We start from the raw sequence: 15,793 nt of genomic DNA, 5'->3' as shown, positions 1-15,793 counted from the left end.
TTAAATATGTTAAAAAGTGTTTTTAATTCATAAGGGGGGTCGTACTCAGAGGCTTGCTATGTGAAAGGGGTCACCAGTGCAAAAGTTTGAGAACCACTGATCGACCTCATTGAGGTGGGACTGGAGCGGAGGCCGCCCTCCTCTGCAGTGTAAGTTATTGGGCAACGTTGGAGATGGGGTATGGAGTGCATGGACTGATGTCCTGATCAGGCATAGCAGGTTTGTATAGGGGAGATACAGGTTGGAGGCAGTCTGCCGTTGACCTGTTGTGTGAACATGGGCAAGTTCCTTTCCTGCTCTGTCCCTCGGTTTCCCCCATTTGCAAAATGAGGACAATAGTGCTGATTGCCTTTTGTAAAGTGCTTGGAGACTTGTGGATAGAGACCTTAGTATTCATACTGAAAAGAAAGAGCCCATGAATAACTAGTTAATAATTTCAATAGAGCTCTTTTTTGTTGCCATCAAAATGCTTTTCATACAATCCCACATGACACTGCCATAACCAAACTAGGGAAATTACTATAAGGTGGTTGCACAAGAGATTGAAAGACGGTACTCAAAGAGTAGTTATCAGTGGTTCACTGTCAAACTGGGAGGGCTTATCCAGTGGGGTCCATCTGGGGTCACTCCTGGGTCCAGAACTAGTCAATATTTTCATTAATGACATGGATAACGGAGTGCTTGTAAAATTTGCAGGTGGTACCAAGATGGGAGGGGTGCAGGACAGGATTAGAATTCAAAACAACTTTAACAAATTGGAGAATTGGTCTGAAATTAATAGGATGAAATTCAATAAAGACAAGTGCAAAGTACTTCACTTCGGAAGGAAAAATGAAATGCACAAACACAAAATGGGGAATAACTGGTGAGGCGGTAGTACTGCTGAAAAGGATCTGTGGGTTATAGTGGATCACAACTTTAAAATGAGTCAACAATGTGATGCAGTTGTGAAAAAGGCTTAATATCATTCTGGGGTCTATTGACAGGAGTGTTGTATGTAAGACCCGGGAAGTAATTGTCCTGCTCTACACGGCACTGGTGAGGCCTCAGCTGGAGTACTGTGTCCAACTCTGGGCACCATAGGTGCAGAGTCTGTGGGTGCTCCAGGGCCAGACCATCCATGGAGAAAATTTAGCGGGTGCTTAGCACACACCGGCAGCTAAGCTCCACTCCCGCCTGCCGCTGGCCCTCGCCAATCAACTCCTACCTCTCCCTCCCAGTGCCTCCTGCCCGCTGTGGAACAGCTGTGCAGGAGGGGGAGGAGCAGGAATGGGGTGCGCTTGGGGGAGGGGTCAGAAAGAGGCGGGGGTGGAGTGGGGGTTGGAAGAGGGAGGGCGGGGATGGAGGCGTGGCCTGGGGCGGAGCAGGGGTTGAGCACCCCCGGGGGAAATTAGAAGCCGGCCCCTGTGCTGGGCACACACTTTAGGAAAGATGTGGACAAAATGGAGACGGTCTGAAGGAGACCAACAAAAATGATAAAAGGGTTAGCAAACCTGATCTTTGAAGAATGGTTAAATAAACTGGACATGTTTAGTCTTGAGAAGAGAAATCTGAAGGGGTGACCTGCTAACAGTCTTCTAGTATGTTAAGAGCTGTTATAAAGAGGAAGGTGACCAGTTGTTCTCCATTGAAGGGCCTACAAGAAGTAATGGGCCTAATCTGCAGCCAGGGAGATTTAGGTTAGACAATAGGAAGAACTTTCTAACTCTAAGGGTAGTTGAGCTCTGAAATAGGCTTCCAAGCGAGTTTGTGGAATCCCATCACTGGAGGTTTTTAAGAACGTGTCGGGATGGTGGGAGCAGCATACGGCTGTGACTCGGGGAGAATTCCCCTCAAGTGCATGGTCTGTTGTGGCTCCTTTACAACCCTTACACACTGCCAGAGCCATGGCTGGAGCAGGGGCCAGCATCAGCCCCTCAGAGTTACTGTTACCAGAGCATGAATCCACGTAAAAGGTTAGGTCATTCACTACATGATCACACAGCACACACTGTGTATGCAGTATTATACAAAATATGTGCCTGATTCCAAGGTTATGTGAAAAAGTAAATTTTAAAGCGGTGAAGCTTGGATTGAGATCTGAACTTTTGATTCTCGCATGTCTCCAATTAGAACCTGTTTATTAAAAGGAGAAGGATGTTCGTGGATCTGCTACGCTTTCCAATAGGTGCAGGATATTTGCACTTTGTCAAGCCACCAGAAATGGGCAGGATCGATAGGCCCTGGTTTATCCAGCCTCACTGTTCTGTGTCAGCCAATCTCCTGCTAACCTTTCAATAGATGAGCTGTGATTTGTTTTTCTCCTCTCTCTTTTAAAGGCTCATTTCGAACTATTGAAATGACACCACCAAAAGCTGGCATGTGGCTTTTAGACACCGAAGTGGGGGAATATCAGCAAGCTGGAATGCAGGCCTCCTTTATCGTTGTAGAGAAAGGTACTGAATCTGATCACGATCATTCTAAGATACAGGATTCTAGTTCTAAAGTTCTCTCCCCCTTTCAGGGCATGGGACAGTAATGACTGAATAGCATCTGAATTGAGGAAATGGCTAGATTAAAAAGGGGGAGCTCATGGAATGATTATAGTAAACTGAATTTAAAAGAAGTGTTGTATTGCATTCAGAGCACTAACTTTACATTTGTTGATTCCCTAAAATCACCTATGAATCCTTAATTGAGGGAATTGAATGCAGAGATGATTTTGATCCTGTGGGCATACAGACCTTTCTTTTTTCTTGTTTTTCTTTCTTTTTTTTTAAACAGTGATAGAGTCCCAAATGTGCCCTACTGGGAGTTGGCACAAAGGGTGACCTCCTCAGAAAGGCCCAGCCAGCTCCTCAAACATGACTCTGAATGACCCTCCTTTTCCTGATAAGTTATGAAATGCAGCTCATCAGTAATCAAACATATTTGTGTTCTCTCTAGAGTGCAAGTTACCAATGGGCCTAATGAATGGACTTATACTTGATTCACAGATCAGTGCTTCTCGTCACATAAGTGAGTTGAAACACATTATTTGAGAAGGTCAGACATGGTCCTCAGTACTATGACTTGGCACCAGGCAGTGCAATTGTAGATTTTCTCTGCAGCTCTGTGTTTCACGTATGCTACTGTCTTCTGGCATCATTTCAGGAATTAACAGGCTGTCAGACTTCAGACAGCTCTCTGGTTCTGTTGGCCCAGAGTCGGAGCAGGACTGAGCAGCCCAAGGCCATGTGTACACTGCAGAGCTTGGCTGCATCACTAGGGTGCTCTGCTGGCATAGCTGAGATGCATCCTAGGCTGGCAGAAGGAGTTCTGATGCGACAGCTACACTGCCTCCCTGAACAGCATTAGCTATACCTCCAGAAGATCGGGGGGGAGGAGGTTGCCAGCATAACTATGTCAGCTAGGAGGTGTGATTCCCCCTGCCAACCTGCTTCTCACCAGCAGCTATGCTGACAAAACTTAAGTGTACAAACCAGGCCCATATCACTGTAGTCTTCTGACAGTGAGGCAGGCTTTTCTGCTCCTCCTGTTCTACTTGCTGGCTAATGTACAGGGCAGGGTTGTCAGGAGACATGGGTTCTATTCCTGTCTCTGCCACTGGCCTGCCGGGTGGCCTTGGACAAGTCACTTCTCCCCCCAGTGCCTCAGTTTCTCCAGCTGTAAAATGGTATTGAGAATTCATTGCTATTTTTAAGGGGAATGAGATGTAGAAGTGCAGTGTATGAATATTATAAGGGAGTAAAACGCTGCAAAATGACATTCCAAGCAATGTTGGGGTCTTTGATTTCTCACGCTTATTCCCATCCCGAAGGTGAGCTTTTGATGAAGAGTTTGGTAACATTCCATATACCCATGGGTGGGTACTATTTTCAGATGCTATTTCCTCCCTGCCATTATAAACAAATGGCTTATTTTGGAGACTTCAAACTTCCTGTGGATTTAGCCCTCTGTGAGGGACGGATGCCTCTGAAGGCATTTGCTTTAGAAGTAATCAAGTCACACACATTTGAAAATTATCTGTCAGACAAGAGAAACAATTGATTTTTAACACAGTGCCCTTCACGAGGGGTTGCTTTCCACAGTGGATGTAGAACATGGTTTGACTCTGCCTCCACCGCTAGTAACCAAACGCTGTTTAGCTCTAGCTGCTGCATGTTTCAACTTGACTCCAACTCCTAATGCTGACAAAGCCAAAGGAAGTAGTATGTTAAATAAAAGGGTGCCACGGGAGGCAATGTTGCCTAATGGTTGGAGCATGGGACTGGGGGCTCAAGAGACCTGAGTTTTTTTTCTAGTTCTGCCACTGGTCTGCTAGGTGACGTTGGGGAAATCACTTCACTGCTCTGTGCCTCCGTTTTCCTCATCTGTAAAATGGGAATAATGATACCGATCCCTTTTATAAAGTGCTTTGAGAGCTGCTGGTGAAAAGTGCTAGATAAGAGCTAGGTATTGTTATTTTTAAAGCCACTTTTCTGACTATAATGTTTTCAAAGATACAATCAATTTTTATTTGCTGATAACATCCAATGTCTCTGAAGCTTTTGTCAGCTTTACAGCTTATCAGGTATTTGTACTGGAGTCTCTTCCTTCGGGACAAACCAAAGAAGAACTGAAACATGCACGCAGTGGCTTTCTAGTTTTCCTTGATTTTTACCTTTTATCCTTGTTCCTTTTTTCCACCTAGACTACTGGGAACCTAAATTAGCAAGATTAAACAACGCTGGAAAATATAATGCTTGGAGCACGGACATGGAGCAAGGTGAATTTCCATGGATCCAGGTATGGTTGGTATCATACATACTTGACCACTGTAAGGTCCAGACAGGTTAGCTGATGCCTGCAGCTACACCACCACACACATGCTGGGTTTATTTTAGGTGTCGTGTGTGTTAAACAAGGTCAAACTATAACTAGACTTCCCAAAGAGGCTGCCAAGGAAAACTCAGGTGTTGCAGGAAGTGGTACTGGTGATTCAGTAGGACGCATGGTCCTCTTCAAGTGAGTGCTGAGCCACTGCCCCAGTATTGTGTCAGGGTCGTGACCTGTTGTTGGAGGGAATTGCGGGGAAGTTTGCTCTGCCGCTGCCCAGGGTATAATCATACTGTAGATAAACAGTCTGTCCTTTTGCTGTCCCCTTCTCTCAATGTGTATATGTATTCAGCCCTTGCTGAGTGACCAGCTAATCCTCCAGTCTAGTCATGGGTTAGACATCTGGTTTCTACTTCAGGACACAAACTGTTACATGGCGTGTGTGTGTGTGTGGAGGGCGGGGGGCGGTTAATGAATTACAAATTGTTTTGTACTTTAAGCTCTTCCTGTTCCGATTCTAGTGGCTGTCCAGAAACCCCAGAACAAGTGGCCAGGTTCTTGGAGAAGCTCAGCGACCTGTTAGGCCCCTAAAGACTTGGCCAGATGTTCAAGAGTGGAGACTCCTGGATGCGGAGTACTTCTGAGTATCTGGTCACTTCATTTCGGTGCCTAACAGGTAGCTGAGCTGTTTTGAAAATCAGGCGCACGCTGAGTACTTCCTTAGAACTGGCTGGAGCACTAGAAGATTTTGCAGAAATTGCCTGTTTGTTGTGGTATCTGCTCTCTGTAGCTTGACAGACGGTATGTCCTGCATGTCACTGCAGCTCATGCTCTTAAATGGGACATGAGTGATCCCTAGGCAGCTGCTTTACCAGATGTGGCAAATGGGAGCCTCCCAGACTCCTTGCTTACCCAGTCAGAGCTGTGCTATCTCCTACCTAAAAGCCTATCTCCTCTAAAAATTGCCTCTTTGCTCATCTTACTGGATCAAAGAGAAACTTTCAATAAGCAGCTGCAGGTTATTATGGATTTTCAATTAAAACTGCTGCTAAGGAGGAACTTGGACAGCTCACGAGATAGATAACAGGATGTGCAGGCTTTCTCTGCGACCTCGCTTGTCTGAATCCAGCCTGGTTTTGCTGGAGCCAGAAAATCACAGCGGTATGAGCCTTGTTCAGAGACTTGTGTATAATGAGCTGATGTTCTCAGTCCACATCACAAACCCACCCCTTCTCCCACCAAAACTGGTGCTAACTGGCCCCCTTGCTGAGAGTCTCAGAAGAGAGACCAAGGACTGGATGGGCCGTGGAGACTGAACACCCCTCTGACCCCTGGGGATGGCACCTGCAGCTCTGGGCAGAGGCCTGTGGGTGGGCTAGTGTGGAGGAAGGTTGCACTGTCACTCCCCATGTTGGGTGGATAAAAAGAAGACTTCACTCTCCCCCAGCTATCAGCCCAACACCTTTCCTCTCTTCTTTCTTCCCCCCACTTCTCTTCTGAGGGTGCTTCTGTGCCCAGCTTGAGACACCAGATTCTAATTTTTCAGAGGTGCTGAGCTCTCATGGCCCCTGGTGGCTTCAGCTAGAGTTGGGGTGAGGGGCTCAACATCCCCCAAAAACAAGCCCTGGTTATCTCAGGCTGGATGCTCAAAACCAGAGGCTGCTTTTGAAATTATGCCTTACCCATTCTGTGCCTCACTCTCTGTACAATGGAAATAGTAACACTCCACTGCTTCACCCAGAGACGCTGCGAGGATGGATTCATTAATGTTTGTCAGGTGCCCAGATACTGTGGTGGTGGGCACCCCAAAAATGCCTACAAATAAATACATGCATCAATAAAATAGGTTAGGACACAACTCCTCATTTGGACTCTTGCGCCAGCGCTTAGACACCCCGTTACCCATCTCGGGTATGGCAGTGCCATTCTGAGTGCCTAAATGCAGGCCTGGGCACCATGCCCTAGGTGCCAGAGGATGAAATCAGGTTCACGGTGCAGCTTTTCTTACAGTTTGTGTATCTTGGTCTTCTACAGGTGGACCTGCAAAGGGAAGTTCTGATCACAGGGATACAGACGCAGGGAGCCAAGCAGTTGATGAAGTCCTTTTATGTCAAAGAGTTCTTTATGACTTACAGCAAGGACAAACGGAAGTGGATCACCTTCATAGGAAACAGCACTGGGGGACAGAAGGTCTGCCTGCTCGTTAATCACCACAGCCTCCCCGGCTTTACGCAGCTCAGCAGAAAGTAACAGGCAGCCACCAGGGGCTTTTCTCAAGGAATAAGGGGTCGGATTTTTAAAGGTATCTAGGCGCATGAAGATGCAGATTGGAAAATCCCACTAATTCCAAAGGACCTAAAGGGCGTTTTGAAAACAGCACTAGATGCCTATCTGCATCATGAGGCACCTAGATCCCTTTACTAGTCTGGCCTGGTGTGTATAACAAAGGAGAATACAGGATCGTAATAAGAGATAAGGAATCTCCCGAGCCTGGGCTTCAACCCAGCCCTGTAACCCTGGTTGTGCAGCCCCACTTCTGCACAGGCCTCACTTCTGTCTCACAGTCTTTCCCCTGAGCACATGTGCAAGGAGAGTGGGACGCTGGGCTGAACTCCTGCCCCTGTTCAGTGCGGACCAGCCCTTGCACCCTGTCACAATAGTTAGCAAAGCAATATTAGCAGTAGCTACCTAACGCATGTGCAACCCAGGTGTCCATATCGCACCTGCCCTTCCAGGAGTCTCCTAGCTATGCCCAAACATCCGTCCCCTACCTGCTGGAGCTCAACTCTGCGGCCTGGTTTCCACCTAAAAATCAAATTGCCCTAGCTACATTGCTCAGGGCTCTGAAAAATATCACACCCTGTGCAATGTAGTTAGGTCAGCCTACGCCCCACTGTAGATGCAGAATTCTTCCATCGACCTCTTGAAGAGGAGAATTAACTACACTGATGGAAAAGCCCTTCCAGTGACAAAGGAAGGGGGAACGCTCTGGCACTACAGTGGTACAGCTCCAGCACCCCACTGCACCTGCAGCTGCAGTAGTGTAGCCATACCCACAGTACCGTGGTGTTTGAATGATAGGCGTTAATACACGTTAGGTCTTTACTGGTCTTAGTTGTCTGCCTATTAATATCCTAATAGGGGTCTGTACTGCGCCTAACACACTGGGTCCCTGATTTAGCCTCTGGATGCTATAGTAAGGCAAAGATAAGGATGATGTATTTTTAGTTTTTGCTATAATGTGAGTAGCCCCATTGAAACTGCATAAGTAAAGACTTAATCGCATGACATAGGGTTTGCAGGACCAAGCTTGCAATTGCTTTAAATTAATATCATTATCTTTTGTGAATTCTTAATTGCTTTTTTCTGTTTTACTAGTTGTTTGAAGGTAATTCAGATGCCCATGGGATAAAAGACAACCATATTGATCCACCTATCATTGCGAGGTATATCAGGGTCTATCCAACTGACTCCTACAACAGGCCTACTCTTCGGATGGAACTCCTGGGCTGCGAAGTCGAAGGTGAGCAATGAGAACTCCCGGGTACTTTGTTCACCTCTACACCTTAGAAAAATAGGTTCCACTTTTTATTTATTTATTTTTTTTAATGGACCGAGATTTTCAAAAGCAGCTCATGATTTTCGGTGCCTCACATGAGACACCTCAAAGGGCCTAATTTTCAGACTGAGCCCTGCCCGCCCTTTGAAAATTGGGTTTCTCAAGTTGGGCAACCAAACATCACAGATGCTTCTGAAATCCCTGGCCTTAATGAATGTAGGGTGCGATTTTTAAAAGCATCTAGGTACCCAACTCCCATTCAAAGCCACTGGATGTTAGGGGTCTTTCCCCGTTCAGTGCTTTGGAAAAGCCCACCCTTAGTACTGGTGTTTGTATTTGGATTGACAACTCTGGAGACGGCTTTTCTCTGCTTATGCACAGAACAGACAAGGCATGGTCAGATGCAGTGCTAGCTTCCTGCACACTGCCTTATGTATGTGCCTTAACACAGACCTGGGGAAACTTCCTCTAGGAGTGGGAGCAGAGTTTACTCTTCATGTCTCATTCAGTCATAGGCCTCTCTGAGAACAACAAAGGGGCCCATTAGCGTGCTGATGGTCAGCACTACCTGAAGTGGTGATGTGAGCTTGTGGCCAACAGGAACAGGACTAAGTCCGTAAACTCATTTCACACAAGCCATTGCACAGTCATTGCATGGGTGATTTGCAGTTGTGCCTGCCCAGGGCTGGATTCAAACCTGCAGCCTAGAAATGAGAGACTGTGGATCCCCCTTCCAGTTCCCTGGACAACAAGTCCCTTGTTAGTTTATTTGAATGGCAACATAAGAATACAGAGTGGGACTTTCAAAAGCACTCAGTCAGAATTGGTCTAACTCTGGGTGCTTTTCACAGTCTCACCCATAACAGGCAGACGCACAAACCTTTTATTTCACAGATCTGCTGGGCTTCGTTTTAATGATGACTGAGCAAAGAGAGCTCCATTCCCTGACTGCAAATGTATTCTCTTCTCCCACATCCTGAGCATTTAGAATTTAGATAGCACTTCACAACTTCAAAGTGCTCTACACATTTTAACTAATGAATGCTCACAACAACCCTGCATTACCTCCCTTTTAAAGATGGGGAAACTGAGGCACAAGGGCAGTTATAATGACTTGAGCAAGGCCACACAGCAAGTCAGTGGCAGAGACGGGATGACAACTCAGGCGTTCCTAGCCTGTTGCTTATTCCTCTGGTCCACTGCTGCTCAAGAGATTAAATGGAGACCTACTGCTATTCTCTTAACAGGTTGCTCTCTGCCGCTGGGAATGGAAAATGGCAATATGGCAATAAGCAATATGGGGAGAGTGGTCAGTTTGGATGAGCTATTACCAGCAGGAGAGTGAGTTTGTGTGTGTGGTTTTTGGGAGGGGGGTGAGAGAACCTGGATTTGTGCAGGAAATGGCCCAACTTTATTATCATGCACATTGTGTAAAGAGTTGTCACTTTGGATGGGCTATCACCAGCAGGAGAGTGAATTTGTGTGGGGGGGTGTAGGGTGAGAAAACCTGGATTTGTGCTGGAAATGGCCCACCTGATGATCACTTTAGATAAGCTATTACCAGCTGGACAATGGGGTGGGAGGAGGTATTTTTTCATATTCTCTGTGTATATATAAAGTCTGCTGCAGTTTCCACGGCATACATATGATGAAGTGAGCTGTAGCTCACGAAAGCTCATGCTCAAATAAATTGGTTAGTCTCTAAGGTGCCACAAGTACTCCTTTTCTTTTTGCGAATACAGACTAATACGGCTGTTACTCTGAAACCTGTAATTATATTATGCTCACTATTATCAAGTGGTCCAGCTATATTCACCTCTTGGACTAGATCCTGTGCTCCACTTAGGACTAAATCAAGAATTACCTCTCCTCTGGTGGGTTCCAGGACCAGGACTCCAAGAAGCAATCATTTAAGGTGTCAAGAAACTTTATCTCTGCATCCCGTCCTGAGGTGACATGTACCCAGTCAATATGGGGATAATTGAAATCCCCCATTCTTATTTTCAAAAGCAATTCATGATCTTTGGTGCCTAACATGAGACCCCTCAAAGAGGCCTGATTTTCAGACTGAGCCCTGCCCACCCTCTGAAAACTGGGTTTCTCAAGTTGGGCATCCAAACATCACAAGATGCTTGTGAAATCCTTGAATTGCAATATAAGAATACAGAGTGGGACTTTCAAAAGCACTCAGTCAGAATTGGTCTAACTCCGGGTGCTTTTCACAGTCTCACCCATAACAGGCAGACGCACAAACCTTTTATTTCACAGATCTGCTGGGCTTCGTTTTAATGATGACTGAGCAAAGAGAGCTCCACTCCCTGACTGCAAATGTATTCTCTTCTCCCATGTCCTGAGCATTTAGAATTTAGATAGCACTTCACAACTTCAAAGTGCTTTATGCATTTTAACTAATGAATGCTCACAACAACTCTGCATTACCTCCCTTTTAAAGATGGGGAAACTGAGGCACAAGGGCAGTTACAATGACTTGAGCAAGGCCACACAGCAAGTCAGTGGCAGAGACGGGATGACAACTCAGGCGTTCCTAGCCTGTTGCTTATTCCTCTGGTCCACTGCTGCTCAAGAGATTAAATGGAGACCTACTGCTATTCTCTTAACAGGTTGCTCTCTGCCGCTGGGAATGGAAAATGGGGAGATCAAAAAAGCTCAGATTACAGCTTCTTCCTATAAGATATCCTGGTATAACGCATGGGAGCCTTCCCTCGCGCGTCTCAATCAGCAAGGGAGGCTGAATGCCTGGCAAGCAAAGGTAACAAGCAAACAGAAGAAAAAACTGCTCAGTCAAAGCTGCTGCTGTTAGCGAATGTGCTGCTGCTCTGGTGTATGTCTGTGCCTGTGTCCCCTCCATGCTGTGCTCTGGCTGCTTCTTTTCAGTCCTCCTGGGAAAAGCCTGTTTAGTTCCCTTCCAGCGGGAGGTTTGGGACATGCCCAGCTCCTTTAAGGGAGAGAGGTGGTGGTGTTCTTTTTTTAAAAAAAGAACATTTACTGATTTCATAATGTGACGTGGAAAGCAATGAAACTGTGTGGAGACTGGAAGCAGGCCCAGCAGCCCTTACTCATGGGAGTGGTTTCTTTGGACTCAGTGGATGAGTAAGCGCTGAAGGTTGGTGGCCTGTGAGCCAAATTCATCTGGTGTAATCCTGTTGGCTTTACTGTTGATCGGCAGTACTGCCTAGTGACTAGAGCATTGGAGTGAGACTCCGGAGGCCTGGGTTCTATAACCATCTCTGTCACTGGCTTGCTGGGTGACCTTGAGCAAGTCAGTTCCCTGCATGTCTCAGTTTCCCTATTTGTAAAATGGGGATGATGATGATACTTTGTAAAGCGCTTTGAGATCTATTGATGAGAAGTGCTTTATAAGAGCTAAGGTAATTCACCAGGGATGAATTTTTATTGCTTTTCATTCTGCATTGGCGATGGAAGTGAATGCTGGATGGAGGGTCAGCGTGTATCATCTGCAGTGATTAAACTGATGTGTGGCCAGCAGAGAATGCTGGTAGCACTTCCCTTAACTTGGTTTGCATAGGTTTGACGTTCTGGGTGGGTGGATGTCTTCATACCACTTTAACTGTCATTGAGCAACGTTTCTGGTTGTGCCAATATTGACACAAACACACGTTTGCTCTCACATTACTCTTTGTATTGATTGTAGTCAAACAACAACCAGCAGTGGTTGCAGATTGATCTCCTCAAAGCGAAGAAGATAACCGCTATCACAACCCAGGGTTGCAAGTCCATGTCTGTGGAGCTGTTTGTGAAAACCTACGCCATCCTTTTCAGTGATGAAGGCACAGAATGGAAACCTTATATGGATAACACCACTTCAGTGGGAAAGGTACCATTTTAAACTCGGAGAATTCTGTCCCTTTTTCTGAATCCCGAGCACTTTGTCATACTTCTCAAGGCCCAAATGAGGGACAGCCCCAGAATGAGGGGCACAAAAAATTGTTCCTGCAGTTGAATTTAAAATGCTGGCGGAGTTGTTCTTCTATTTTAGAGAACTCTCGAACTTCCCTTTTGTGGCTCTTCATTTCTGATGTAAATAATTTACACCAGTAAAAGGGAGGAGATGCTACATGTGAGTGGAATGCCGTTGAACCTGGGATGAAATCAGTGGTGTGCCTTTTAAAGAGGGACATTTCAAAGGAATGCACAGAATGTGTATGCGGAAGCCTCTGCCAAACTTCACTGCAAAATATTTTTTGCTTTAATTTTTTTAATTGAATTTAGTGCTGGTGAAAGGTCCCAGATTGACAGAGCTGAGACCTCCATACATCCACACAGCAAGTACAGCACTTACAAAATCCCCCAAGCCACCTTGACGGAAGTGCTTCAATCCCAACCTGCAGGGACCACATCTAGGGATAAGAGAGGGGAGATTTGTCAGTCCCCAGCCAACACAGGGGCCAGTTAGCACCAATTGTGGTGATAGTTTTTGTGATATAGACAGAAACAGAGACCACAGTTTGGATTTGACTGGATTTGAACCAGTGACCTAGAGGAGGAAGGCTGTATATACACCACTGGTGTGATCTCCCGGTTCCCGAACGCAGCAACTCTGAAGTATTTAGATACCTTACAAAGCCATCCGCTTTTTTTTAATAATTTTTTCCCAAACTAATTCCTTGTTTTGTTTACTTTCAGGTATTTAGGGGGAATGAGAACAGCAGCGGACAGGTCAAGCATTTCTTGAATCCACCCATATTTTCCAGGTTCATCCGCATTGTTCCTAAAACCTGGAATCGAAGCATTGCTCTCCGGGTAGAACTCTTTGGCTGTGATCCTTCCTAAATGCTGGACACACAGAGTACACACGAACGGCCAAGTCTGGGAGCCTGACACTTTTCAGCAATCACTGTGCAGAACTACATTTTTTAAACTCTTAGAGTAATCAGATTTAGTCCTTCTGAAGTGCCTTTCCTCCAAGGATCTTAGTGTTTTGCCAATGTGAATTAAACGAGAGATTTCATTGGCAGATATTTCATTCATATAAATGTACATTAAGGATAGAACTGCACAGCAGCTGGGAGGGAGCTTCCCAGAGCGGGTGGGTAGACACGTGCTTGCTCCACTTGAGCTTGCGTGCTCGAGCAGCGGCATGGGCGGCAGCTCAGGCTGGCCAACCACGTATGGACGCAGAGGCCAGGTGGGATTGTTCTCAGGTGGCTAGCCCGTGCCGCCATGGCCTTACTGCTATTTTTAGCACCCAAGCTGGAGCAGAGCTAACACGTGTCTCTTTACCTGCACCGTCCGAGCTGCAGTGTAGACCCACCCTTAAAAAGAGAAAGTAACAAACATCAAATCCACAAAGCATGCAAGATTGACATGCCCCTTTCCATGGGAATCTGGGCACCCAAACACATTCCCTCCATTTCTCTACCACTGTCATCTTCCCCCAGTCACACACGTTCCCCTTTTGTCCTGGTCCTGACCTAATTTTACACTAAATCTCCTGAGGGCAGGGACCTTGGGCTTAATCCTGAGCCCAGATTTGCTCTCTCTGTAGCCCCCTCACTGCTGAAAGCTATCAGATGTCCCTCCCTAGGCATTCCCCTTGAAAGGGGAGTCCCCAGTACACATAAAACCACTGTCTATACCACCATCCAGTAGCCGTTGGTGTTGGGGCTGGGAAGCGGGTGTGATGCTGCACTCCAGCTATTCTTGGCTGGTAGGTGGTCCCTTGGAGGGTCATAGCCAGTCAGTGTAGACAAGAGAAGCCTCCACTCTGCTCTGATCTCTGCTGGGGCTGACATAGAAGTGGCCTCAAGATCAAGGATCTGCAACCCCTTCTCTGAGAATCTAGGGCCCTCATCTTTATATTTGCTTTTTTAAACACCACGCATGCCTCTGACTCTATATATCCTAAATAACCATTAATCTTCTCAGCACCCCTGGGTGGGGATCAACAGTATCTTTATAGGTGGCAGGAAAGAAGCATAGAGAGAGACAGTGATTTGCCCAAGATCATGGCAGGTCAGTGGTAGAACCAGAAACAGGATTCGTGGCTTCCAGTCCCATGCTCTAACCACTAGAAGCTAGGCAATGCTGTTTTGTTATCCCTACTGGAAGAAACAAGCCTTCTTGGCTGTTGATGGGAAACGTGATGGTAACAAAATAGGATTCGATAACACTACGGTAAAGACACCTACACCTTGTCTATGCTACAGTATTTGCCAACATTATTGCTGGTGGCACTGCTGTGGTGCAGAAAACATTTATAGATTTTCTCTGGATGGATGCGCTCAGTGAGAATATATTTGCTGTCCCTGAATATATCTTTTTAGCAGAGTTTTAGCTAAGCTTTTAGTACTGTCCTAGGCTCCAGTCTTGTCAGCAGAGGACTCCCTCTGCTCACCTGGGTCCTTCATGGCCTGGGGCAGAATATCATCAAGAACCCAGGGCCATGTTTTGGTCTCTAACCTTATAAAGTATTGTCTCAAGCTGTTTCAAGAGAATTAGAGTTCTTATATCAAAAAATGTATGTGTTTCCAAGTAAAGATGTATAAAAAAGTGAAATAAAATTTTAAAACCTCAATCAATATTTTTTTCACATTTTATTCTGCCTTTTTAAAATATTTCATACTGTCACCGTTTTCCACTTGAAAGTACAGCTGAATTTCTGGAGTGAAGAGCAAAATGTTAACGTTTCTGATTTTCCATATTTTGAAAGGCAACTTTGCCAGCTTGAGAAAACCATCACCAAAAATGAAATGTTTGCAACAAAAAATGGCCTGGAGCAAAATCACCAAACGGTTCATGTGAAAGTTTTCAGGTTGATTGCAGCTAAAATTTCCTAAGTACTGAGATCCTTTCATTCTGTGAAACAGTTTTAATAACTGCATATTTCTAAGTGATCAGTTGTTACATCCGTATAAGCCGTTTTAAAGTGTTTTATGTTCAACCCAGCCATGACTTCCCAGACAAAAATATTTTTGTTTAAACAAACAAAAGTTCTGGAGTGAAGTCCTAGCTCCAGTGATATCATTGGCATACTCTGACTTCAGTAGGGCCAGGACATCACCCTACGTGTCTCAAACCATTCCCAAGAAAAGAGGTAGATTTTGCAGGCATGTCCTGAGGATTAACAGATCTAAATTCATGTGGGAAATGGGGAAAATCGGTTCCAGAGCCGAGGGATCTTTGCCTCCCTGTCAGTAACCTTTTTCCATAGAAATCTGGAGGGTGCTCCACTTCTGTTGTCTGTTGATAAGTCAGAGCACCCATGTTACATGCTCTTGTCATGAAAATACTTAATAATTGAGCAGCTATGCTTTATACCAGCTCCAGATTCAGGGTGATCACCTATTGTCACATTTTGTAGAGCCCAAGGTGATGATGGCATGGATCACTGTGTAGCAAGGGCCACACTTTATTGCCAGACACTGGTGGGGGGAAATAGCACTTCTGGCCACACAG

General features: G+C 45.7%; 1 protein-coding gene across 8 annotated transcripts in view; it reads left to right on the top strand.

Annotated features, from left to right (window-relative positions):
- LOC140896406 (coagulation factor V-like) overlaps positions 1–14,904 on the top strand; it is an 81,114-nt gene extending 66,210 nt beyond the window's left edge. For 7 of the 8 annotated variants that reach the window (XM_073308175.1, XM_073308184.1, XM_073308192.1 and 4 more), the window contains 8 exons: positions 2,319–2,435; positions 2,926–2,997; positions 4,673–4,767; positions 6,832–6,987; positions 8,176–8,320; positions 10,978–11,126; positions 12,030–12,212; positions 13,022–14,904. In XM_073308175.1, the coding sequence (XP_073164276.1) occupies positions 2,319–2,435; positions 2,926–2,997; positions 4,673–4,767; positions 6,832–6,987; positions 8,176–8,320; positions 10,978–11,126; positions 12,030–12,212; positions 13,022–13,168 (1,064 nt within the window). In that variant the 3' untranslated portion in view covers positions 13,169–14,904. The other variant, XM_073308232.1, reaches the window with a different exon arrangement.
- Positions 14,905–15,793: the final 889 nt, after the last annotated feature.

Source organism: Lepidochelys kempii, chromosome 1 (assembly GCF_965140265.1).
Source record: "Lepidochelys kempii isolate rLepKem1 chromosome 1, rLepKem1.hap2, whole genome shotgun sequence".
Taxonomy (NCBI): Eukaryota; Metazoa; Chordata; order Testudines; family Cheloniidae; genus Lepidochelys; species Lepidochelys kempii.
Note: the sequence above shows the minus strand (reverse complement) of the source record. Positions and strands in the feature narration are given on the sequence as shown.